At 37.2% G+C, this 27,689-nt stretch overlaps 1 protein-coding gene across 1 annotated transcript in view; it reads left to right on the forward strand.

Moving 5' to 3' along the window:
* The window catches only part of ARAP2 (ArfGAP with RhoGAP domain, ankyrin repeat and PH domain 2), a 183,984-nt gene that overhangs the window by 150,385 nt on the left and 5,910 nt on the right, over window positions 1–27,689 (forward strand). Inside the window, exons 28-32 of the mRNA XM_035005163.1 lie at window positions 5,892–6,031; window positions 13,615–13,697; window positions 14,765–14,800; window positions 16,601–16,664; window positions 23,203–23,337. Coding sequence (XP_034861054.1) covers window positions 5,892–6,031; window positions 13,615–13,697; window positions 14,765–14,800; window positions 16,601–16,664; window positions 23,203–23,337 — 458 coding nt within the window. The remainder of the gene's footprint in view (window positions 1–5,891; window positions 6,032–13,614; window positions 13,698–14,764; window positions 14,801–16,600; window positions 16,665–23,202; window positions 23,338–27,689) is intronic.

Genomic DNA, 27,689 nt, shown 5'->3' on the forward strand with positions numbered 1-27,689 from the left:
CACCATCTCATTTATTCTTCGTGGTCTACTAGTACTTAACTAGGCCTTCTACAGATGGAGAAATTAGGATATGGAGACATTACATAACTCCCCCAAGGTGACCTGCTTATAAGTGGCGGAGCAGGCATTTGAATCAAGATGTCTCCAAGTCCAGTCCATATATTCTGTCCTAACCGACCTACTGTACTGAAATCAGGGATAAATCAGATTTTAGTTTTATGAACTCTTAAAAATTCCGTCTATAAATCATCAGGACTTTGGAAGTATAGTTCTTTCTGTTTTTGCTTACTGCAGACTTGGTATAGAGAAAAATGATGTGTGTCATCTGTTAATTAAACAAGCAGTTACATACTACTTCTCTGTACCAAACAGTGTTCTAAGCACTTTACACACCAAATCCATGGGGTACTGTAGGTGTCCCCATTTTGCAGTTGAAGAAACTGAGATTCAGAGATTACTGCCTGAGATTGAGTGTAGGATGTGATTGTCATTAAAACCCAGTTCCAAAGTATGCTGTCAGTCACTGTGCAGTGTCAGCTCTCACATAGGTTGGGGAGGAAAATCCAAAGCAGACATTGTTTTATTTTTTTTATTTTTTATTTTTAAAATTTTATTTATTTATTTGACAGAGAGAGAGACAGCAAGAGAGGGAACACAAGCAGGGGGAGTGGGAGAGGGAGAAGCAGGCTCCCCGCCGAGCAGGGAGCCCGATGTGGGGCTCGATCCCAGGACCCTGGGCTCATGACCTGAGCCGAAGGCAGATGCTTAATGACTGAGCCACCCAGGTGCCCCAGCAGACATGTTTTTTTTTTTTTTTTTTAAAGATTTTATTCATTTATTTGAGAGAGAATGAGATAGAGAGAGCATGAGAGGGGGGAGGGTCAGAGGAAGAAGCAGACTCCCTGCTGAGCAGGGAGCCCGATGCGGGACTCGATCCCGGGACTCCAGGATCATGACCTGAGCCAAAGGCAGTCGCTTAAACAACTAAGCCACCCAGGCGCCCCAGCAGACATTGTTTTAAAAAGCAAATATGAAATTATCATGTACGTAAGAGCTAAATTATTAAGCAAATATGGTTTATGTATTCAGGAACTAAATTATATCTTCAAGTTTAAAGACATAAATAACAAGTATGGACTAGAATAGTTAGAACAATCTCTGTTGATAGTTGGGCACAGAAGGGGTTAGAATTTGTATAGAAGCAAGGAGAATGGAGTTTCTCTCAAGTTTATTAAGGTGATCAATTTAAGTCATGCCGTGGAGATGAGGATTGGTCTTCCAAACAGTATATTATGATGAACTGAATTATGAATATATTTTAATTTAATATTTTATAGAGAGGGGTAGGAGAAATTCAGTTTATTTAGCCCTTTATTTTTTAATTTTTTTTAAAGATTTTATTTATTTGACAGAGGCACAGCGAGAAAGAGGGAACACAAGCAGGGGGAGTGGGAGAGGGAGAAGCAGGCTTCCCACGGAGCAGGGAGTGGGAGGTGGGGCTCCATCCCAGGACCCTGGGATCATGACCTGAGCCAAAGGCAGACACTTAATGACTGAGCCACCAGGCGCCCTATTTATTTAGCCCTTTAAATGTCAGGAAAAGGAGTTTAGACTTTTAATAGTAGGAAAGTATGGCTTTGAAGGGAGTTGGGGGAGGGGATTAACGTGTTAGAACAGCATTTCCATAACACCAATCTGGAATCATTTGCTGGACCCGTTATAAAAGAGTGCATGGAGTTACAGAATCCTGGAATCCCCAGGTAGTGGGTAGAAAAGGCAGGGGTTAGAAGATAACATTGGGAATGAAGTGGAATTGAGCCCCAGAGAGAAATTCTTAATGAACAATGGCTGACTAGCCAGCTATCTGCCATGGAGGATAAAGGAGGAGTTTATATTTTAGAAGTACCATTCCTGGATTTATGTTTCTCCCTCCCCCTCTCTCTGTCTCTGCCTCTCCTTCCCAGAACCCTTCCACCTCCTCTACAGATCAGTTCTTTTATTGGGATTAGGGACCACTAGTTAGGAATTGTTCTTTTTGTACAAGAACTTGAGGTTTTCAGATGATTTTGAAAAACTCCTTTCTGTTGTTTTCATTGCCCCAGTAATATGATAGTCTGTTCTGTTTAAATAAATTTGGCCATTCTGTTTTCCTTCATGCATGTGAGTTTTAAGGGCTTTTCTACTTAATAACAAAATTATAACACAACTAAGAACACTATTTTTTTGTCTTGTCTCCCCTGTTAATTCAAAAGATGTTTTAACTCCAGTTGTGCCTGCCTTGCCCTAGCAATCAACAAGAAGGGGAGAGCGGTTTATGATTTTCTAGAGACAACAGTATGCTGGAATTTTATTGGAATGAAAGACAAAGATAGTAAAGGAAATTCTACCCATTAGGGTACATCCCAGAATCTTTCTCTGAAGGAATTAAGTGCTTTGGGGAGTGCATTAAATCTTCAGATTTGTTACATTTGGGAAAAAATTAGATGATTTTCCCAAGTTACTTAACGGCTACTTTTAGTACATTAATCGTATGCTATAGCGGGTTTCTTTTTCAACTAAAAGCAAAGTTACAGGGTGTGTCCTATGTTTTCTTTTTTACATTCTTAGTACATAGAAGTATTCTATGCTTATTAACTTACACCATGCTAAGGATTGATGTCATGGACCCTATGACATGTGAAATCATTCTTTTTGATTGGATCAGAGGGATTTGATGTATACTGAATGACCATAGCAAAGGATGTAGCCAGGAGGACTGCTTATGTGGCATTTGAAATACTAGAGCTCTGCAGTTTGGATCCTTAAAAAAAAAAAAAAAAAAATCTAGAAAGATCACTGTGTTGGGAAGGACTATGAAGAGAGCAAGACCTCATGGAATTGAGAAGCCCTAGAGCAGGGAGACAGGAGTTCTGGCCAGAATCTCAAGAGTTACGAAGCAGAAATTTGAACTCCAGCTCAGAAGAGACGTGCAGGGCAAAAAAACTTATATTCTGACAAGCTAGAATTGAATTCAAACCTGGACAGGGTCTGGACAGCAGGTAGAGTGGACACATCTGGCATGACCTTTTACTGAACCAGGTTCCCATAGAGCAGAGGACCTTAGTAAGCTTTCTGCCTGGGGTGAAGGGGAGGGACTGAAAATAGAAGAGTGAGGTACCCCACAGTTGAGGGACCAAGCAGTCCTGGAAAAGTTTGGAAAAGTGAATTATTGAAAGCCATTTAATTCACAACTGATTTTGTTACATGCTGAGTCACATAGGATGTACCCCAAAGTATGTAGCTTCATTTTGTCCTTTAAGTAGTGGGTAATTTTTCTACATGTTTTAACATTTTGAGATCAGGCAGAAATGTAGTTGTGAGAGCTTTTGAAGTCTTTCATGTCCTTGATAGTTACAGAACTTCATATTTCAAAGTTCTTTTCACTCTTCCCTCCTCCTTCACATATATTTCTCTCGAAGCCTTCCTCCTGAGTCCTTTAATAATGTATGCTGCAAGATTTAGCTAATATACTCAATTACACAAGTATGAACCAAACACGGCAACAATATTTTTTCCCCTAAGCCTATTTTCTCTTTGACCTACAAATGGTTTACTTAGGCATTGGAAATATGGTTATTGGTAAAATTTGAAAGGTTTATTAATTTGGACAAAAATCTAAATGAAAAAGTATAATTAGAAGGTGTGAATGGAATTTGTTTGGCTTAAGCAATATATAATATCTATATCTCCCAACTTGGTTATAGTTTAAACTTTTAAAAAATGATTTACCTGTTTCTAAACCAACAGTGTTATAAATGCCTTTCTCCACTTCCCTGTTCTACATCAGCTGAATCACTAAGCCTACTGACTGTTTTTTGAATTGTTGACTTCTGTCAGCAGATATAGTTTTGCTTGTCAGCCCACATTGAACTTGTCTCCAAGATTATATATTACTAGAACCAGGTGCATACCAGACCCTCAGTACTTTATGAAGAAATGAATGATTTGATGTAATATGAATATCAGTGAATAGATTTATTTTTATTTTTTTCTTGACATTCCAGTTGTATTAAAATACATCTTCTTATACATCTTCTTTCTTTTTATTGGAAAAGTTATTTTTAATTTAAATAGAAGTTATTTAGCTGTTAAAATACCATTTGAAATATTTTTCTGTGGAATTGAATATTAAATAATTGAGAAGACAAATTTTAGCAGTGTTTTTCAGAAATTAAAGTCGCTATCTACCAATAAAGAAGCTATTTTAGTATGACAGTATGACAGAATGAGAGGCAGACTCCCCACTGATTAAAAGAATGTGTCTGGGGGCGCTTGGGTGGCTCAGTAGTTAAGCGTCTGCCTTCGGCTCAGGTCATGATCCCGGGGTCCTGGAATCGAGCCCTGCATCGGGCTCCCTGCTCCGCGGGAAGCCTGCTTCTCCCTCTCCCACTCCCCCTGCTTGTGTTCCTGCTCTCGCTATCTCTCTCTCTCTCAAATAAATAAATAAAATCTTAAAAAAAAAAAAAAAAGAATGTGTCTGTGGCTAGTATATGTACTATGAAAACTATTGGGGTTTGTTAATTACATTTATTTGTATATCTGTGCTTAGCATCAGGGATATGATTATTCTTGCGAATTTTTGCTTCCAGATATTCATGCCATGCTCATAGTTGGGTATCATTACAAGGAACTCTTTCTGTTTTTTGAACTTTAGTTTTCTTATGCTGATTATAATTGTGAACCTCTGTGTATTATTTGTCGTAGAAGTACAGGTTTTCCTCAAACCAAGGAAATGTTAGATTTAAGACTAAGAGTTCTTTCTAAAACCATTCAAGTTATTCTGTAAATTTCAGAAACAGTGCATGAATTTAAAAATTTTATCACCTGACAGCAGAAAATTGCTAAAGGTCCTCATCTGATACAGTGTCCCACCCTACATCTTTTTGTGGTCATTCTCTAATAGCAGGCCCACAATAATCTGCAGGATAGGTATTATTACTCTTATTTTCCAGGAAGAACAGACGTTGACACCATAGTGACTGTGTCATAGCTGTTTGACTTAAGGTTCCTCCCCCTCACCCCACTGCCCGTTCTTCGGTTCTCAAGTAGGCAGTTGAATATCGTCTAGATTTCAAGGAGGAAGCTTTAGACTGGAGTTGTATTGATAAATTTATACAAGTACAAATTTGGTGTTCTTACCAAAAAGTATTTTTATAGAATTGGTTGAATGTTTCTAAGTGTGGGACATGGCAATATTGTACATGAAATGTAGTTGTTGATAAATGCTCTACCTTAGCGGTTTTGCCTTTTTTACCCTCACCTGGTTCCGATGTATAGGATTTTCTTTAGTGCCCTAAGAATTCCTGGATTCCTGAATCAGAATTCTGGGAGAGGCTTCCATTTTTGCCTCTGTATTTGCACTTTTTTTTCGAGAGCTGTTCAAAAGAAATATAATAAAGCCAGTTAGGTAAGTTTAAATTATCTAGTAGCCACATTAAAAGATACAAAACAGGTAAAATGAATTTTACTAATAAAGTTTATTTAAACTCATTATTTAAAATATTATAATTTGAGCTTGTAATCAGTATTACAAACTTATGATTTTTTTACCTTTTTTTGGTACTAGGTCTTTGAAATATGGCATATATTTCATACTAATAGTATGTCTCAGTTGAGATTAACCACATTTCAAGTGCTCATTAGCCAGTAGCCAACTGGACAGCATAGGCAGGCCTATAAGTAGATATGAATACCCTGACACATTGTGCTCCCAGAAATTAACCATAGGCTTCTTACTGGTAAGAAACAAGTTACTATTTTATATTATCAAAACGAAATATAGAAATGTTTTATACATATTCCAAATAAATGAAAATGTACTTAACTTACAAAAGCAATGTTGTACCTTACAGAGAGGAGGGCCCTGGAAAGTATCAAAGAAGGAGTCTTGAAAATTAAAGAAGAACCATCTAAAATACTGTCTGGAAATAAGTTTCAAGACCGGTATTTTGTTTTACGAGATGGGTATCTCTTTCTCTACAAGGATTCAAAGGTAGTTGTATATTTAGTATTTGAATATGTATGCATGTTTGTGTAGGTATTAACATTCTCATTTCGTACCTGTCAGTCCTCTCTTGACAGTCAAGCCCTGTAGTAAACAGAACACACAGTCAGCTGATGATTTCTTGCAGCCTCTGGATATAACATTAATACACTAAGTAACACAGTGAAGAACTTCATATAGCCTTTTTTTTTTTTTTTTTAAGATTTTATTTATTTATTTGAGGTGGGGGAAGCACGGAGAATGAGAGGCAGACTCCACACTGAGCAGTAGAGCCCGATGTGGGGCTCGATCCCAGGACCCTGGGATCATGACCCAAGCTGAAGGCAGACGCTTAACCGACTGAGCCACCCAGGTGCCCCGCATATAGCCTTTCTGAGCACTTCTCATTTTTTAGTGCAGAGAAGTCCTTAAAGAAAAGTCTAATATGTGTTACATAAGCTAGCATATAAATCAGCATCTTCATCAATAAAATTAAGAGCCATCAAAAAGGATGGAATCTTACCAATTACGTGGTTGTAACTGGAGGGTATTATGCTGAGCAAAGTAAGTCAATCAGAGAAAGACAATTATCATATGGTTTCACTCATATGTGGAATATAAGAAACTGCACAGAAGATCATAGGGGAAGGGAGGGAAAACTGGGAAGAAATCAGAGAGGGAGACAAACCATGAGAGGCTCTTAACTATAGGAAACAAACAGGGTTGCAGAAGGGGAGATGGGTGCGGGGATGGGGTAACTGGGTGTTGGGCATTAAGGAGGGCACGTGATGTGATGAGCACTGGGTGTTACGCGCAACTGATGAATTACTGAACTCTACATCTGAAACTAATGATGTACTATATGTTGGCTAATTGAATTTAAGTTAAGAAAAATGTTACGCCCTGAGGCAAAAGTTTATTTCTAGGATGAGAGAAATAAATGTTCTCTATCCAGTTTTGGGTGGTGATTACAAGTGCATGCAGTAACATCTCTACTTCCTTGAGGTTCAGATAACACCTACACAATAATTTAAATGTAGAATGACAGCAGGATCTAAAGGCACTTTTTTATTTTGAATTATAAAATTCATTTGGGTATACATTGCTTGCATACTTTGTGTGTGGTGCTTCGCTGTGGTCTGTTGTGGAGATGTATAAACACAGACCAGACTCGTGGCATCTGTGAATATGTTGTGAAGAAAGGATTCATAGGCAGCTTTCCAAAGCTCTGTGGTCTCATTTTTTTATGGCTTCTGTTGAGCTCCCCACATGCTTTGACCACTTTTTCTGTACGTTCCTCCAGCAGAGAGGCCTCCATGTGAACATAAATAAATCTGAGTAGCATTCTTCCTTTGATTAGGACAGTGGACTCTCTAGGCAGGGGGGCTAACAAAACAGCACTGAATCCTGCAGCCCTCATCTGTTCAGAGCTATATTAAATACTGTACTCGAACTCCCACCTTTTTATTCCATCTCATAGACCCAGCAGGGAGTCTGTATGGGTATCAGATGGTTATTATTTATTATCATTCTTCAGTTTTTCTAGTAGACCAAGAGTGGAGTTTGCAGAAGTGAGGCACAGAAGAATTTGGGGTTGTGTGAACTGAACACATCAGATTTTGAGGTTCATGAACTTAACAGATTTGTATTCATGAAAGTAAATTCAGGACTTCACAGCTGATTATTCTAGCCATCTAGAACTGGATCTGATTGAATTTTCTTTGGTTTTCTTCAATGGGTCACCTACTTTGACCTTCATTAGACTGACTTCCTTAATCCTTGCCCTTCTATATACATACTATGTTGGTTAAGGGCCACTTTTGTAGTTGGGTACCTGCTTAAGGTATTTAAAAATGAACCTGAACTTTTTGGTCCCACTAAGGAACCAACATTTCTTTTTTTTAATTAATTTATTTTTTTAAAGATTTTATTTTATTTATTTATTTGACACAGAGAGAGAGATAGCAAGAGCAGGAACACAAGCAGGGGGAGTGGGAGAGGGAGAAGCAGGCTTCCCGCCGAGCAGGGAGCCCAACGCGGGGCTTGATCCCAGGACCCCGGGATCATGACCTGAGCTGAAGGCAGACACCCAATGACTGAGCCACCCAGGTGCCCCAAGGAACCAACACTTCTATTGTGTAGCAACAGAAGGTTGCTCTATAAAAAGTAGAGTTCTATACATTTCACTTGGATTATCTCATTTTACCTTTATAATAACCCTGTGAAATTAGTACTATAATTATTCCCACTTTACAGATGAAGAAACGGCGCTTACCAAGATATTACATAACTTGCCCAAGATACCATAGCCAATGAGCAGCAGAGTGTTCATTCCCAGGTGTCAGATTCCAAAGGCTCCATGCAGGGACTTACTAAACAAATAATAATTTTGCATTATTTTAACTTGGTGGATAAGTCTTTTTCATTTAAGCAGTACCAAAGATTCCCAAATATGACAATCCATACAATTCGTTTTTTTGTAGTGTTTTCCCCCAAGCTGATGTAAATTTAAAAATCTGCCACAGGAAGCTTGTTCACGGACAAGTGATTTTTTTTTTTTCCACATGGATTGATTTTTGTGAGAGAAATAATCTCATACCCTTTAACAATATGTTTTAAGAATTTATATCTTTTTGAAAGGTTGAACCTGCTCAGTCTAAGATAATTCATAGAGTGACAGTATCGAGTTTGTCTTAAAGAGTGGTTTTTTGTTTTTTTGACATTTGAAATACTTTTTTCCCAGCTTTATTAAGGTATAGTTGTATATATTTACACTATACAAGATGATGTTTTGATACACTGCACATTGTGAAACGATTACTTCAGTCAAGCTAATTAACATACCCATTACCTCACATAGTTATCTGTTGGCTTTGAGTGTGTGTGTGTGTGTGGTGAGAACATTTAAGATGTACTCTCAGCAGATTTCAAGTATGAGGTACAATATTAACTGTAGTTATCATGCTATACCTTAGATCTCCAGGACATTCATTTTGCATAACTGAAATTGTATACCCTTTGACCAATATCTCTCCATTTCCCCACCTCCAACTCCTGACAGCAACTATTCTACTTTCTGCTATGATTTCGACTTTTTTAAATTCCATGTGTAAGTGTGAGATACACTATTTGTCAGAAAGTGCTTTTTAAGGACATTGAACACATTTTGTTTTTATAACAGTGACCCCAGGTTATGGAATTATGATTATTGTGCTTAAAAGTTGTATTTGTACATCTGTCAGAATAAATTAATGCAACGGATACTTTAATTAGCACATTCAGGCAAGCAGAGGAGACTTGGCTTATGGTTTTCCTTAAACTACCATTTTTTTCAACACATGATTTTATGTGGCCGGTTATTTCATGTTGCTGCTCTGTCCCTTTTAATATTGATGGTTGAGTCACTGGCAATGTTAACATTTCCAGTTATTTTACAGTAAATAAGCAATAGCGAAAACCTAACTTATTTGAATAAACATTTGGCTCTGGTTTTGACAGTTGCCATTAATATATGTGTGCTTGAATATACTTAGAAAATGATTTACTGAGAAGGAAGTGGAAATTACAAATTGAAAAGTATATTTAAAAAGACTGTGTTAATTAGAGATAATTTATGAATGCTCATTAACAACAAATTAGGGTAGTACACAGGGGAAGATATATTTTGTTTTGAGTTTTCCCTGTACAGAAAATGTTAATTAAAATGTTTTCAGACTTGATTTACATAAAAGGTGAGAAGTTTCAAAGTATATTATCATTATACTGTTACTGGTGTGAAAAAAGCAAGTGGGTAAGGGAGGGGTCATTAAAAGTTGCATGCACTAATAAGCAGATTCCTTTTAGGAGCAAGAATAATTTTTTAAGCACACTAATTTAATTGGCTTAGTTAAAAACTTTATTTTGAATTATAGTGCCTGAAGTAACACATTAGAGACTTCCTAACAGTCTAGTATATTGAGCTTCTTGAAGAAATTATCCAGCAAATACACATACCAAAAGAGAGAACTGTAATAAACCAACAGTAATCTTGCCAAATTAGATTTCTTTTTGTAGAACTTTCTGTTAGTATCCTTACAGTTCCACTTTATGCATATTCAATTTAAAGACAGAAACTTAAAAAGCTTTCTTTCCACCGCTGCTGATTTCCTCTCAAATTCTGTCATTAGTGTTCTTTTTGGACAGGATATATGGTATAAAGTAATGAGCCTGCATGTCAGGAGAATCTCTTGTATGATTTCAGACTCTATTGCCAAAAGTACGTCAAAATGTAGGCAGTCCTGGCATTACTGATGTCCTGTTATAAATGAAGACTACCTGCTTCACTACTGCTCTCATTCTGAACTGTGCAGATCCCGTCATACTGCCTCTCACCTTACCTGGCCGCCTCCCTCGGGACTGAGTCCAGGGGACTCGCAGTCTCAGCTAGGAGGGCCATTCCCCTCAGCTGTGGTCTGATGTAATCTCTGACAGGTGTGGCCGGGAGGCTCCACTACTGGATACGTTCCTAAATTCTTATTCTCCTTGCTTTGACTCTTCCCTACATGGAATACTCACTGCCTTACAAAGCTACCTCACAGTTCTTTATTAGACATCAGTGCTGCTCCTTAACATTCAGTAAAGTAGCACACTACAAAATCAGTACCCCAAAACCAGTCCTCAGTCAGAATAAAAAGACAAAACACACAAGCTACCAGAAGATGATCTTAGCAAGAAGTACAGGCGTTATGAGGGAAACTACAGAACTTCACTGGTAGAAATAAAATTTATGTAAAGTCCACTAATATTTATCGATAGATTTAATGTAATTCTTTTCAAAATCCCAAAGGAATTATTTTTAGAATCTGGCCGAAATGATAATCATCTCAAAGTGTAAACAGATAAGAATACTTGCAAACATTTTGGTGTATAAAAAACAAAATAATTGTGTAGTATTTTCCATCCAATGATTATGGTTATACAGTAAAGCTGAAATAGCTGAGATAAATATGATCCTGGAATAAAAATGAACAGAGATAGCAGTGGTACCATAAAGTCAGGTAAAAGACCTACCTGTATATTAAGATTTGTTTTTGATAAATATGCCACCATAAATGCATGTCTAAAGAAAGGTTTGTTTAATAGGGCTGGGATAATTCTTAAAATTTTTCAATTTAAAGTCTCATCTATACTGTATATGAAATACATATTCCAGATTGACAAAAGAAGTAACTTTAAAAATAGCAACCCTTCACATTCCATGGCCATGCAATTCAGTATTTGTCAGCTATGTGAGAACCCTTTAAAGTTGAAAAGATAGTTAAGAAAGTTCAAAAGAAAAGATCAATATGACTTCCTAAAAATAATAAAAGTAAACAGCAAAATTAAGACAAACAGCAGTTTGTGTAGAATATTTCATTTGAAAAGACAAGGCAATTTCTTATTTCATATATACAAAACTAATTCAAACAAGTAAAGACAGATAAATTGTGGACCAAATCAAAAGTGAAAATTGCTAATGAATATACAAGTGTATCTTTAATTGTAAGTAAATGTACACTCTCAGTTTGGCCAAAATCTTATTATTTTTTTTTTTTAAAGATGTTATGTATTTATTTATTTGAGAGAACAAGAGTGCGAGCGGGAGGTGGGGGAGCAGAGGGAGAGGGACAAGCAGACACTGTGCTGAGTGTGGAGCCTAATGCAGGGCTCCATCCCATGACCCCGAGGTCACAACCTGAGCCAAAATCAAGAGTTGATGGTCAACCGACCGAGCCACCCTGGCGCCCCCAAAATCTTATTCTTAAAAAAAAAAAAAAAAAAAAGTGTTCCTAGTGATTCCATTTCTAGAAATGTAGCCATAAGACAAAAAATATCCAAAATAACTATTTTAAATTATCTACCATGATGATAATAGCAAACATTGATTATAGTGACTAGGAGTAAATTCACCATGTTCATACCAGGCCTCATCAATGCCATAGAGCACTGGTCACCCAAGCATTATTCCTGATCATCTTCTTGCTTGCTTTTGCCTTTATATTTCCTCTATATTCTCTTAACCTGTTTTATCTATGAAAGGCAGTTTTTAATTTTATAAACATATTTTCTATCCTTTACTTTTCAAATTCAACTGCTTTCATGAAGAAAAGACTTCATAGTAATAGTTTAACTTTCATAGAACTTAGTTCTAATTTCAGCTAATTGTACTTAGTACTAAATTTCAGCCAATATTTGCTAACTGGGCTTTTGCATACTGTCCTAGGATTCTAACTTGTGTGTATTATTGTGTCTCTGAAGCGATGTGCCCTAAGTTCCTAATAACAACAGCTGTAATTTACTGCACACTTTTGCTGATTACTGGATTAAATGCTTTATAGACATTTTTCTCATTTCGTCTGTAGAATAATCCTTCAGAGTACCCCTTTACTTACTTCACCTTCTTTTTTTAAGATTTTATTTATTTGAGAGAGTATGAGCAAGGGGAGACGCAGAGTGACAAGCAGACTCCCTGCTGAGCAAGGAGCTAAATGTGGACATGGGGCTCCATCCGAGTACCCTGAGATCATGACCTGAGCCGAAGGCAGCCACTTAACTGAGCTGCCCAGACACCCCCTTACTCAATCTTAATAATAACCCTATGAGATACTCAGTATTTTTATTATCCCTCTTTACTCACAAACAAGAAGAGCAGAGCAAAGTAACGTGAAGTCACAAACCAAGTAGCAAGCCAGATTTGCTCCCAGGTTTCTATGATCCCAAACCCCTTGCTCTTAGTTATAAATGCTATATGCCTAACACTTTGAAACAAAAGATTTCCTTCAGAATTCTTAGGGTATGGGGAAAGCATGTGTTAATAATAATTTCCAAGGCTGTTATCTTTATAAAATTATTTCAGATTATCCAAGGATCTATAATAAAGTGTGTGTGGTTTAATACAAGTTTTGAAATTAAAGTATAATGATTCAAGTTTTGCCTCATGGCCTATGTTCCAGGATTTTTAAAAAATATTAGTTACAGATAAATATGTCAGGATGTGTATGGAGAATAGATCATTGATCCAGAGTAGATGTAAATTTTTAATAGTCTACTTTCATTAATTATTTGTGAAAAATGTTATTAATATGGATACTTGAGATAGTTCAATATATACTGTTGTTTTCATCATCCTGAAATCCAAAAAGTACAGAAAATCATAATGTATTTGACAACAAAACCTAACATGAAGGTAGTTGTCTTAGTTATATGAATGCAGGGTGCTGCCCCAGACAACATTGATGGAATTACATAATATTGCACATGATTCTATTTTTAAAATGTGAAAAAGTTGAAAAATTATCAGTTCTGATTTATATCTGGTCCCAGGGGTCTTGAATAAAAAATTGTGTCTGTGTATATATGTACACACATATATAAACATACATGTGTATCCAAAATTTTCTACTTAAATTTATAACCTTGTAATCAGAACAGTCTTCATGTACTAAAAACTTAGTATAACATCCCTAAAACATTAGAGAACTAAATAATTCTAAACCCAGTCATTAATACTCAAGGAAAATAGAAAGATATTTATAAAGTCTATTTAATTACAAATTATTTTGTTTTCCTTACAGAGTAGTAAATATGACAAAATGTTTGCTCTTGGTTCAATGAAGTTTTATCTTGGAGTGAAAAAGAAAATGAAGCCTCCAACAAGGTAAAGTTTGAAAGGGAAGCGTTTTTGAAAAGTGAAAGTTGTAGGAATATGTATCTATTTAAGGATTTGGAGGTCAGAGGCATTAATCAGGCTTCTTATAAATTAAATTACAGACAAAATCTTTGAGCTGCCACAGACATGGCAGGGGACCTGTTGCAGATCAGGGGAACTTCTGTGGGCAGATAAAAAAGCATGATGTTCCCACTGAAGTCATATTCCTTGGTGATGGCATCTCTGCTGCATAAAGCAAGAAATCCCCAGAAGGCCCTATCTACTGAAAACACCTGGGTTTTTCTCCGCATTCCATTCCTTGATCAGTTGCACGACCTGGGGACATAAGGAATGTTCCAGACAATTCTACACACAGGAAAACAGCTTCTTGATGCCTGGCTGTGTAATTTGCCCTTGTTAGTTTTGCCAAATTTGGTAGTAAACCCACAGCACCCAGATGGTGGAGAGGAAGTGGACCCCCTTATACATTGTCCTCCTCTTCAACCTTTGAATCATGCCAGCGTGTGCTTTATGCCATACTTTCTAGTCACAACTAAATTTGATTAGCTAATTAATGTTTTCACAAATACTTATGAAACATTTTCATGAGCTGTTAGATGCTTGCTTTGGGTTTCTGTTACTGAAAATGTTTCTCATTTTTGCCTACATGCTTAATGTGTAAACCCAACACATACACCTGTGTTGCTGTTGACACATTCTTTAATTTCCCACAATATCAGTAGGAGAAGGTATATATCTTGTTTTGGCCATTTTCCTAGATATCTATCCTTGCTCAGCCAAGAGTATCTTCGGAGAGATTTCCCTCACTTTCCCATGACATCATAAGACCCCTTCCCTCCATCACCCTTGAGCATATTTAAATTTGTAGCCAAACCCCTCACTTATCATTCACCTCGAGATCAGTCATACCCATTGAATCATCACTTGTGAGTATCTGTTCTGTTATACATTGCCACCATTGAATTATCTCCTTAATATCTAATCCTGTTTTCAGTTTTGTACAGTTTCTTTTTTAATACGTATTTACTGTGTGTGTTTTTTCCCATCGGATTTAGTTGGGGATTGACGGCGTATTCGGAAAAACATCACTGGTAAGTTAACAGCTGAAAGTTTTTGGATTTGATATATTGATAACGTCAGTAAACAAATAATGTTATTGGCAGATAGATCTACGGACAGGAAATGTTTCACCAAAGTGAAGTTAATTTTTTTAAAAAATACTTTGAGAAGAAGAAAATAGATTTGCTTCAAGGTTTAGGTCCATTTCAATCCCAGGTGTCCTACTTGCTAGTGCTCTCCTAAGAGAAACTATGTCTGATTTCTCCCTAGTTATTATGTGAGTGTGGAATTCCCCAGCTTTTATGGGATAAGCAGGCAGAATCCAGTTTTATATAAAGGATAAGAACTAGCCAAAAGTTAGTCTAAAAAAAACCTTGGCCTCAAATCTTTTCTTTGCAAATATGTACTTTTTTCCATTGATGTCACAGGATCTAGCCAGTCTCCCTAGAGATTGTACTATGTCTTCTCCCACCCTAGCTGTGTCTGACCAACCACTAAGCCACACGGGATCTGCCTCTTAAATTGTCTTTCTGATCAGGCTATGCCTTCATCTGTGCGGATTATTCCAGTTATCTTAAGTGCTCTTTATGCCTCTGATTTTACTTTTGTTTTCTAGAATATTCTCTATCCAGCCACCAAAGGGGCTCCCTAAAATGCATTGTGTTTCTTTCCTGCATTAATGCTCTTCTACAGAATAAAGTGCAGGATTGTTGGCACAGCTCATAAGGCCCTTTAATATGAGGCTCCATCAGCTTTATTTCCCATGGCTTTCCTTTTTTTTTTTTTTTTTTTACTTAAGGATAAAACAGTAATCTGTCTTTAATTCACCATACATTTCTTGCTCCTTCATCTTTCCATGTTGAATGTATGTAGTCGCTTTACTGAGCCTTCTCTCACACTATATGCTGCTCCCATCCTCTTCCTGCTGATGTGCTGGACTCAGCAGTCATTCTTCTTTCAAACTATAGCTCACATGCCCCAAAGTCTTATCAGGTAACTCTCACCTCTAATCATTACTTCTTCTCGGTTTCTGTAGTGTTTTGCACACATGGGTGCTTAATTATAGAGAGGACAGTTTTTTGGACATGGTAATGGAAAGGGACAATGTCTTTGTGAGAATCTAATGAAAGAAGCAAGAATTTTTTACAAATTTCATTTTAACATTTTTACAAATAATTTTTCATACAGGAGTAAAAATACATAATTACCTTGAAATGTCCATGTCATTTTGACATCACTTACTGAATTTTCCTTTTGTGAGAATCCTTTACTGCATCCCCAGGTGTGCTCTTTCTATATTTGTGTTCAACTTGACTTTCTCTGTGTTCTAATTTATTGGTTTACATGCCTAGCTCCTCTAATAGACTATGTGAACCTTGAGGGCAAGAGCTCTGTTTTACATAGGTTTTCAATAAAAGGTTACTGAATCAGTGTTATTGGACATGCGGTAGTAGTTTTTCATTTAGTTCATTTTTCATGAGTTTTGTGGGTATTAATGTTTATAATCCTAATGATGGAGACTAAGCCTTTTTTAAATGTCTGCTCTTTAGAAAATGTGCGCATATTTTTCTTCTTAGGCTCAGAATTTCTGGGGAAAAAGATGTTTAACATCATGTACCTGAGAAAGTAAATGCATTGACCTTTCTGCCTTTCCAAAAATATTGCTGACCATTTTTCAGCAGTTACCAAAGCCTGTAGCTGTATTTTGTTTACATTAAGTCATGAATCAGGAGAAATCCAAAGAGGTTTCTGATCACTTAATAACCAAAAACACACCAGAGAACAGTCGGCTGTCTTTTTGAATTACGTATTTTATAAACCTTGTTTTACAGGCACATTTGTTGTGATAGTCTACAAACTCAGATGGAGTGGATGGCCAATGTCTTCATTGCCCAGGTACGATCTTGGTTTCACCTCTCCAGCAAAGAATAACCACTGCTCATAGGAAATGTTAGTGTGATGTACAAAGCATTTTTTTTTTAAGATTTTATTTATTTATTCATGAGAGACAGAGAGAGAGAGGCAGAGGGAGAAGCAGGCTCCCAAGGAGCAGAGAGCCCGATGCGGGACTCGATCCCAGGACCCTGGGATCATGACCTGAGCCGAAGGCAGACGCTTAACCATCTGAGCCATCCAGGCGCCCTACAAAGCATTTTTAATGAGTTTTTGTGTATGCTTTTATTTTCTCGTTTATATGTTTTTTAAAATGTATGAGAATCCAAATTTATCCATTACTCTTCGAAAGAGAGCTTACGGTCTTTGTTGAGGCTTCTTTTGTTGGCACTCCATCAACTCCTTACCGTAGGAGAGGTGTATTGCTTCAAGATGGTAGTATAAGAAAGAGGAACTTGTTTTACCAGAGTCCCACATTCATCTTCATTTAGAAAAGTGTGCCGTTTTCTTTCTTGTTCTCCCTATGGCCGCCTACTCCCCCACCCCCAACCCTAGCCTTTCCAGAAACAAGGACAGGAACCTGCATTTCTTTAATACTTACTGTGTGCTGGATTCTTCAGAAGAGTTAACTCGTGTATTCTTTGTAACAAACCATGCGGGGCGTTGCTTGTAGATGAGGGAATAAAGGTAACAAAGATTCTCTGACTAGCTCAGCACCATACATTTAGTTAGTGGTTTAAACCCAGGGGTGCCAGAAGCTAATACCTATACTCAATTCCCCATTTAGTCTCCTCCCTATAGGAGGACTGTGTCTTTGGGGGAAGGGTTAAATAGTCTCATTAATAGGATTGTTTCTTTCCCCTCAACTTGTTTGGCTGAATTCCCAGCAGTGCTTCCCAAAAGAGCATTGAAATTCACTGGTAACGATTCAGCTGCCACTCTTTATTACTGAGGACGTACTTCCCTGTTTCTCTGATAAGTGGGAAGTTAATTCACCCCCAAATTTGGCCCTTACTTGTTTTGAAACCCATTTTCTCTCCTCACTTACTAACCTTTCCGGTGGTTAATAAACACTGCTCTTCTCAGTCTGACGCTACTGTTACTACCTGAAAACACACGCAGAAAAAGACTGTTTTTAGAGACTTTCCTCTTATTTGTGACTTTTCAGAAATTCAGATATTTTAAAAAGAAAGCAAACTAGTTCTGAAGTGTTTTAATAAAATTGGAACCATAGAGTCAAAACTGTTACAGTGTCTGTAGTACAACTACTCTGATTTTTTGTTGTTTTTATAATTGAAGTCACTAGACTCTGTGGTTGAAAATCAAGGTATAAATAGAAATAACCAGAAAGCAAAGGTTGCTCTCATGGCCAGCTTCTTTCTCCCTGCCTCATCGGTCCTTCATTGTCTTGGCCCCAGAGATTCAGCCCAATTACTTCTCCTCTGCTCGTTCCACTTCTTTGGATTAAGATAAACACAAAGGCCGTCTTGGATTTAAGGATTTAATGGCTCACTTCCATAGGGAGACAGGAAACTAGCAAATGTTGATATATATATGTTAACACACACACACACACACACAGTAAGTGCTCCTTACAAGGAGTTCTTTAGGGTGTGCAGAATACTTTTCTAATATCCAACCCCATCTGCACCCTGATTCAAAAGCTCTCTAGATTTTCACTTATGTGTCACATTCTCAGAGAAATTCTCTCCCTCATCTTCAGACCAGTCGGACGTTCAGGCTATAGGAACCCTGAACATTCTGTAAGTCAGTTGTATTTCTAATTAGAAAGCGTTGTGTAATTAGATTTTTCATTTCTGCCTCTCCTACTAAAACGTAAACTCCGTGAGAAGAAGGGCTCTGTCAGTCTTGTAAGACCTGTATGGACACCTTCACCGGAGAACCCAATACCATTTACAAAGTGCATTGAGCCCCACATTGGGCTCCCTGCTCAGTGGGGAGCCTGCTTCTCCCTCTCCCTCTGCTGCTCCCCCTGCTTGTATGCTTGCTCGCTCGCTCTCTCAATATTTCTAAAATAAGAAAGGGGAGAGAACGTAAATAATTTGACAGAATTTCAAATAGATATTAGTTTGATAAAATAAGGGAAAGGAATGGGTGTGACTGAGGTAAGGAAGGGCACTAACTAGGAAAGGTTCTCAGGAAAATGCCTTTCCAAATAGCTGACAGGTGTGCGGAGACATGTCTGAAATTAGGGAGCAAATCATGCAGGTATGCAGGAGTGGGGAAAGCATTCCAGTTACAGGGGCCAGCAAGGACAAGGTCCTGAGATGTGGTTCCATGAACATCATGAAGGGCTGTGTGCACGAAGATGTAAAAAATGAGGACACCGCTAAGCAGATCATATAGTCCCCGTTTAGGAGTGTGGGGAACAGGAGAAGGATTTGATCGGATTTATATTAACTGGAGAAATAATAATTTAGTTTGTTGAGGGCACACTATTGGGGGTCCAAGATGGAAGCAGGAAGAACAGCTGTGAAAAGATGGGCAGCTCAGACTAGGGTGGTAACAGTGGACACAGTGAGACATTAAGATTCAAGAGTAGTTGAAGGTGGAGCCAACAGAATTTGCAGATTGATTGGCTACAGCAGTTTGAGCGAAGGAGTACAAATCAAGGAAGAGTCCTAGGATTTTTTTCTAGCCTTGGGCAACTGGCAAGTAGAAGTGATCAGAGATGCAGAAGAAAATTGAGAGTTCTTTCAGCCATATGAAATTGGAGATGTCTGTTAGACATACAAATAATATGCTGAATAGCAAAATTGGATCTGTAGATCAAAAACTCAGGCAAAGGATGCCTGGCTGGCTCTGTTGGAAGGGCATGTGACTCTCGATCTCAGGATTGTGAGTTCAAACCCCACATTGGGTGTAGAGATTATTTAAATTAAAAAAACAAACCCTCAGATGAAAATTTGGGGATGCAGTGTAAATTTGGGGGGAAGTCAGTATTCAGTTTGCATTGAAAGCCCTGAATTTGGGGTAGATAGGAGAATATAAAATGAAAGGAGGGTATGGTACAGGGAGAGGAAGAAAGAAAAGGACAGAAGCAGCAGCCCTGGGGCATTCCAAACTTTAAAGGTTAAGCCGAGGAGAAAAAAAAAGAAATGAGAAGTGTTGAGAGGAAGAAAAAACAGATAACCAGTATAGGAAATCCAGTCAAGGAATTTGCTATGCAGATAAATAAGGCTGTGTGACTAGAGAGAAAGAAGAAGAGGTCAGGGTAGGTTTTGGGGTTTCAATTTGTCTTTAAGATGGGAGGGTATGTACTTTGCACAGATGCTAATGGAGAAAATTCAGTAATTGGAAGAAAAAATTGACAGAAGAGGAAAGTGATTTGTATTGGAACTGTTTTTTTTTTCCTTCCAAGTTTTTATTTAAATTCAGGTTAGTTAACATAGTATAGCACTGGTTTCAGGAGTAGAATGTAGTGATTCATCCCTTACATGCTCCACACGCAATGGGCTCATCCCAAGTGCCCTCCATCATCCCTCAGTTTGTTCTCTGTAGTTAAGAGTCTTTTATAGTTTGCCTCCCTCTCTGTTTTTATCTTATTTTGAGGAAAGCGATTATTAAACCAGCAGAGGCCCTGAGCAGACATGAAGCAATGCAAACAAGTGCACATTTGTTCATCGTTGCTGAAAAAATCGTTGAGCACGAGAGTATTATTGACTATATATTGTAGCCCATTGAGCACTTTTGACTGAAGAGAAGTTATTTGTAACCGGAGTAAATACTGGGAAGAAAAGGGAGCCTCATTTATATGGCTAAAAGATGCAGGGAGAGTAGTATATTTCATGGTGGGAAAATGAAATTCTTCAGTGAGCTCACCTTCAGTGAGTTAGGGAGGGATATTGGAAGTGTAGGGGTGGAGGAAAGGTGAGAAATAATCTTCAGAGAGTAAGGAAGCCAGTTGCACTATAGTAAAACTTCAACTTAATGCCGAGTGCTTGCCTGAACTTTATAGATTCATCTCACTTTAAATTTAACCTTAGAGTGACCATCTTTTTTCTTCATCAATTGGTAGGCACCCATAGAGTAAGTAGGATTGGGTTTAACTAGGTTGGGGGCTTTGCCAGGCAAGTATGATGAAAGGAGAAGTAGCACAGGACTTGAAGGTATTTATAAGGAGGTGATTATACTTCATGACTATGAAATCTATGACAGGCTATGAAGGAAGTGGGGGAAGATGTGGAAAGTAGGATGATGGTAGAGAATAGATTGGAGGTCTCAAGGAGTCTAAAGAAGTGAATAAAACTAAATTGTTAGCTGGAAAGGTAAGAGGTCAAGGCCAGAAAGGGCGAGGCAGACTCATGTTCATTGCAGCATTATTCACAATTGCAAAGGTATGTAAATCACCTTAGGTCATGTCAAATGATCTAAGTCCAAGGATGAATGGATAAAGAAAATGTGTGTGTACACAGACACACACAAACATTATTCACCCTTAAATAAGAAAGAAGTCTTGTCATTTCTGACAACATGGATGAACTTGGAGGGCATTATGCTGAGTGAAATAAGCCACACAAAGACTGCAAGTATCACTTATATATGGAATCTAAAAATAAGAGTTGAACTCCTAGAAACAGAGATTGGAAAAGTGGTTGCTGGGTGGGGAAACAGGGAGAGTTTGGTAAAAGGGTACAAACTTTCAGCTGTAAGATGAACAAGGTTTGAGGATCTTAATGTAGAACATGGTCACTGTTGAGATAGTTAATACTACACTGTATCACTGAAATCTGTTAAGAGTAGAAGTTAAATGTTCTCACCAAAATAAATGAGATGATAGATGTCTTAATTGACTTGATGGAGGAGAATCCTTTCAGTGTATACATAGATCAAATCATCACATTGTATATTTTCAGGATCCTGTAATTCTGTCACTTATGCCTCAAAGCTGGATGGATGGGAAAAAATAGAAAGTGGGAGATAGAACTGAAGATTTTGGGGTGTGATCATGGTTATAATAATGAAAGTAAGATCCTCAGCTATATGATCCATGCAGTATGACTCTTGGGGTCACTTATAAGAATGTATTACTAGGTACAGTGTTTTGTATGTTGGGAAAAATACCTCTTGGATCAATCTGGTAAGAACTAATTAGTATACACAATGTAGTGTATCATGTCAGAAAAAAAAATACGTATTTGAGACTGCGTTTGCTCTTACGTTTCTCTGATTATCATTTAGCACATGCATTATACATCGGTGAGTAAAAGTGTAAGCATAATCCATAGGCTTAATGAATTCCTTTCCAGCCAATTTTCTTTGAGCTTTACGTGTTGGGAACATCCCAATTATATAATATCAAAATTATTTTTACCAAGTTTGGGGCTGTGACATAAATATAGCATTACAAAGCTTGTAACTTTCATTTAATAATTTACCATTACAGATTTGCTGAACCAAAATAAATGCTTCACTAAAATTCAAGGGCAGATCTAATGCATAGACAATCTAGCAATAAAGATCTATACTGTAGGATCAGTGAAGATTAAATAAGATTATAGTTATATATGTTAAGTGAGATTGTATAAATTTATATAATACACATTGAGATAATGCACACTGATAAGCACCAAGTCTGACAGTATATTCCTCAATATAATCTCGCTATTATATATGGGTACACAGTCAATATTAATTGAAATGAACTCTTTGCTGTACTAATTACCAAAAAGTTTTCATTTCATCAGAACATATTTGTAAAGCTTATCATTTTATAATTGGTATTCTATATTTCTTTCATAGATTGAAAATCAGTTTGTTTTGCCAACTTCTGAAAAGTTAATCTACCCTGAGGAGTAGAAAAATTCTTTTTAAGATTTTTCTTATATATGCATATCTGAAGGATTTATCACTCAGGGGCTTATATTTTTACCTGTGGATAGCTCTCCCCATTGCAAAATTAATTTTTCTCCAGTCATATCTATATATGTAGTCAGTAATTTGAGAACAAATGTGCCATACTCTTTTGTACAGTGATTTCAGTATAAACGTCTGTGTGCAAGGTAATTTGTTTGGAATTCAATTAGATGGGAAAGTAACATTTTTCAAAAGGTCATAAAATGAGGCTAATTTTTCTGATAGCTGTGCCTTAGGTTGAATTGAGGACTATATGAGGTTAAATTATTTTTACGCTAAGGTTACCTTTGGGGGAGGGAGAAAATGGATGCATAGTTACTTTGATTACAGGGCCGAGAAATATAGACAAGTGTATAATTTTTTCCCCACAAAGAGATTTGCCAATTTCCTCAAATATTTTCCTCCTTTTGACTTGATAAGTAGTACAGAAGCCATGGATTTGAAACTTAGAAATTGAACTGAGACCGCAAAGCTCTGTTCACTTAAGGGTTTTACATCCTCAAGCGATGCTCCTGCCAGAGTCCACAGCTTAATTACAAATGGCTTTCTCATGGAAAGCAGATCATTTGATTTGGATATATGGAAAAGGAGCCAAGTGACTCTATAACATGATATACCACATAATAAAATCACACACCAACAGCAAGAAATTGTGTTTCCTCAGCATGAAAATGATATATGGCCACCAGCTGGAAAGGAACGAAAACGTTCTATAACCAAAAATCCCAAAATTGGAGGTTTGCCTCTGATTCCCATCCAGCATGAGAGAAGTGGAACCCAAGGCCGGAGAAATATTGAGGTAGGTTAGGATTTTATTTGTTTTATATTAATTATAGCATTTGTTTTCTTATGTCTTAATGTGATTAAGTACATTAATTACTTCTTTGGCTTCAAAAGCACAACAATAATCTTTGGAAAGCATAGTAAAAATCACATCCAGCAAGAAAACATTATGGATGACCCTGTGCTTCTCCTTTAAGTTTTGTATTTTAACTTTTCTTAAAGAGTTTAATAATGTCATTGACCATTCAATTAAATATGCATAATACTACTTATTTTCTTATCCCTCACATAGCCAAGCAATTTTAAATGTGTATACAGAAGTCCGCCTGGTAAATCACAGTCTCAAATTAGTCTTACAAGTTCACTTTTAACACCCTTACAATAAGCCCAGGGCCAATTATGTCTGGAGCCATGGTAACTAGACTTTCTAGTAACACAATCAAATTCCAGTGGTTTGGGAACTGATGGGGTGTCGCAGTTAATTTAAGGAACTGCAAGATGACCCCTGAGCATCAATAAAAAAGACCTAGCATCTTTCAGAAAAGCAGCTATTTGTTTTCCTTCTCACCTTGCGGGGTGGAGAGAACATACATAGCATCAATCTTGACTTGAAGTTCAATCTCTTCAGGAAAGGAGAAAATCTGTTTGCACTCAAAACTCATTAGATACTTTTGGGTTAATGCATGTTTCAGTGCCTTAATTGAGCCCCTCAAAGCAAAAAGAAAAGCATGTAAAAGGTGTTATTTCTTTGGGGTTTGGGATTGAGCTATTTGAATCTCTTTCTTTCCAAACAGAAATAACTTCTTTTAAAAGACTAAAGGTATTTTAATTTAGTGATCAGATTTAAAAAATATTTTTCCCATGTAGATCTTTCCTTGAACATTTACCCCAGTGTAATGTTCCTCTTCACTAAAAGATAAAAGCTTTGTTGCCTATTCAGTCATTCTGCACAATTATGGGTTCCTCAGCTAATCTAGAATCTTCCTAAGAACCCAAATTAGGAAACATAGTTTGAACAAAAGAAGCAAACATGGGAGTAGATGTGCCCTACTGGAACTCCAGCTTCTGATATGGATCAGTTATGAAGCAAAGCAAAAAATAAATTATTAGGACCAAATCAAAATACATTAACCAATATCCAGTATAGAATTAGGATGATGACTTATAAATATATAGTGTAATAATTTGTTACCTAATCTTAAATCCAGAATTTTTTTTTCTCTTTTAGCATGCTTAAGATCAGAAAACTGATGAACTCCAAACAACAAAGAACTTGTTATAGGCTTTTAAAAAAATTTACAAGTAGTTAAGCTAAATTAACCTTTTTGTAAATGTGGTGATTCATTTTAAATGTTGGAAAACATTGGAAGTTTAAGAAGCATTAAAACAAAATTGAAATTAAAAATTTCACATGAACCATTGAAATGTTTGTTATAGAATTAGATTCATGTAAATATTTAAGAAAATGTTTATAAAATGAATCATTTTGATCCTTTGTTTTAAAAAGGGAAAATGGTTTAAAATATTGCTAAGTATGGGGGCACCTGGGTGGCGCAGTCAGTTAAGCATCTGACTCTTGGTTTCAGCTCAGGTCATGATCTCGGGTTTGTGAGATCGAGTCCCATGTCAGGAGCCGTGCTCAGTGAGGAGTCTGCTTGGGTTTCTCTCCCCCTCACCCCACACACACACTTTTTCTAAATAAGTAAATAAGCAATATATTTTTTTAAAGATCTATTAAGTATGATATACTCATAAGAAAATTTGATGCTTCAGCCATTTGGTAACTTACCATTTCAAGTCTTGTCTTGATTTCATGAGGTTTTATTAAAATATGTAATGATACCTCATTCAGGCACGAAGTCTTCCTGGAAAAAGCAACTTCTAAAATGGAGTAGTGAGCTAGCTGAATAAGCCAGGGAAAGTAAGTTGTTGTCAAAGGAAATCACACAGGAAGAGGCAAATACAGTGCTTCAGAATGTACATGCTAGGTCCCACCTGTGATTTGGGTACCTCCTAACTACATTGTGCTCAGTCTTTTTATCTGTAAGCATGGAGGGATAAAAAAAGGCTCTACCTTATAAGGCTGTTATGATGATTCAATGACATCATACTTTAGAATTTATTAGAATAACGCCTAGTGCACAGTTAACATTCGAGTCAAAATAATAAGGAACTTGGAAGGCAATATGGGATAATTTACTCATTTCCAAAATTGTCATCTGTAAAACGAAAACAATGAGCAAAGAAGAATGATGCAGTTCCAGCAGAAAATGGTGACCTAGAATCATTGCATGCTTCTCTCCTCTGTCCCCATCCTGGAGCACATAAAGAGGCACATTGGTTCCCAACAGGGCACCATGGCATCCCATTCCAAATTCCCACTTCTGTGACCTTGGGCGAATGAGCATTTCTATTTCTGTGTCTTAAAATATAATTTTGTAGTTTAATCAATGTTTATTTACTGTAAATAATGCCTGTAAAGCAGTATCGTGAGGATTAGTGATAGGATTATATATTTTATAGCATGGAGATTATCAACTAATACAGTGAGTTTAGTAGTGAAAGTTATTTAAGAGCATTTCTGGTGTAATCAACATATTGATCATTGTATGTATTGCTATTTTTGAGGCCTCCATAACTAGGGGCCTACATCTGGACATAATGGAAAACAGAGGTGGGTGCAGACTAAAGCCACGTAAGGGATTTCCTATGAGAACACATTCCTGTGCAGGGAGAAGGACTGCTTTTCAGACTGACCTTACCATTCAAACAACTACTTTTCTCTAAACATACTCTGACACATTCTCTCTTGCTCCTCTAATTTCATAACTTATCTATCCTTTTTAAATTATTAATGTCTTATCTTGTAAGGACAGTGTAGCACATAAACTATGTCCTCCTTTCTCCACAACATGAAAGGTGCTCCCAGCACATCATATTGTTCACTCGAAGCCTCACTGTCCCATCCTCTCAACTCTTTATTTATTTGAGAGAGAGAGAATGAGAGAGCACATGAGAGGGGGGAGGGTCAGAGGGAGGAGCAGGGAGCCCGATGCGGGACTTGATCCCGGGACTCCAGGATCATGACCTGAGCCGAAGGCAGTCGCTTAACCAACTGAGCCACCCAGGCGCCCTCAACTCTTTTTTAAAAACATTTATTTGAGAGAGGGTGTTGAGGAAAGTCAGAGGGAGAGAATCATCAGCGCAGAGCTCAACATGGGACTCGACCTCAGGATCCTGAAATCATGACCTGAGCTGGAATCAAGAGTCAGATGCTTGATTGACTGAGCCACCCAGGCCCCCCACCCCCGGCCCCCAGTCCTCTTGACTCTTAACAGATCACTTCCCTCCCTCTCTCCATCTTCGTATAAGATTACATCTCTTAGGCTAATAAAGTTTACTTGAAATTTCAGCATTACCTGCATGAAATCCCAACATCTACCTGCTGATGGTTGAAAGATAATGAGAACTGTTACTATGATATGTAAAATCACTATAGACCCTAAGACACCACTAAAAAACCATTAGAAGTGATAAATGAATTCAGTAAAGTTGCAAGATACAAAGTTAATATACAGAAATCTGTTCTTCTAATAACAAAGCAACAGAAAGAAATTAACAGTTCCATTTGCAATTGCAAGAATAAAATAACCTGGGAAAAAACTTAAGTGAATGACCTCTACTCTAAAAACTATAAAACACTGATGAAAGAAATTGAAGATGACACAAATGGAAAGATTCTCCATGCTCATGGATCGGAAGAACCAGTATTATTAAAATGTCCACACTACCCAAAGCAATCTACAGATTTAATGCAGTCCCTATCAGGATACCAATAACATTTTTCACAGAACTAGAATAATTGTAAAATTTGTATGGAACCACAAAAAAACCCTGAACAGCCAAAGCAATCTTGAGAAAGGTATCACAATCCTAGATTTCAAGATACACTACAAATGTATAATATCAGAACAGTTTGGTACTGGCACAAAAGTAGGCATAGATCAATGGAACAGAATAGAAAACCCAGAAATGGATCCACAGCTACATAGTTAACTAATCTTTGACAAAGCAGAAAAGACTATCCAATGGCAAAAAGTCTCTTCAATAAATGGTGTTGGGAAAACTGGACAGCTACATGTAAAAGAATGAAATGGGACCACTTTCTTACACCATACACAAAAATAAATTCAAAATGAATGTGAGACCTGAGCCATAAAGCTCCCAGAATAAAATATAGGCAATGTTGGCTTCAGCAACATATTTATGGTACATCTCTTCGAGCAAGGGAAACAAAAGCAAAAATGAACTATTAGGACTATACCAAAATAAAAAGCTTTTGTACAGCAAAGGAAACCAAGAAAAGGC

This window comes from Mirounga leonina, unplaced genomic scaffold (genome assembly GCF_011800145.1).
Source record: "Mirounga leonina isolate KUSES-001 unplaced genomic scaffold, KU_Mleo_1.0 Mir_129, whole genome shotgun sequence".
Taxonomy (NCBI): domain Eukaryota; kingdom Metazoa; phylum Chordata; class Mammalia; order Carnivora; family Phocidae; genus Mirounga; species Mirounga leonina.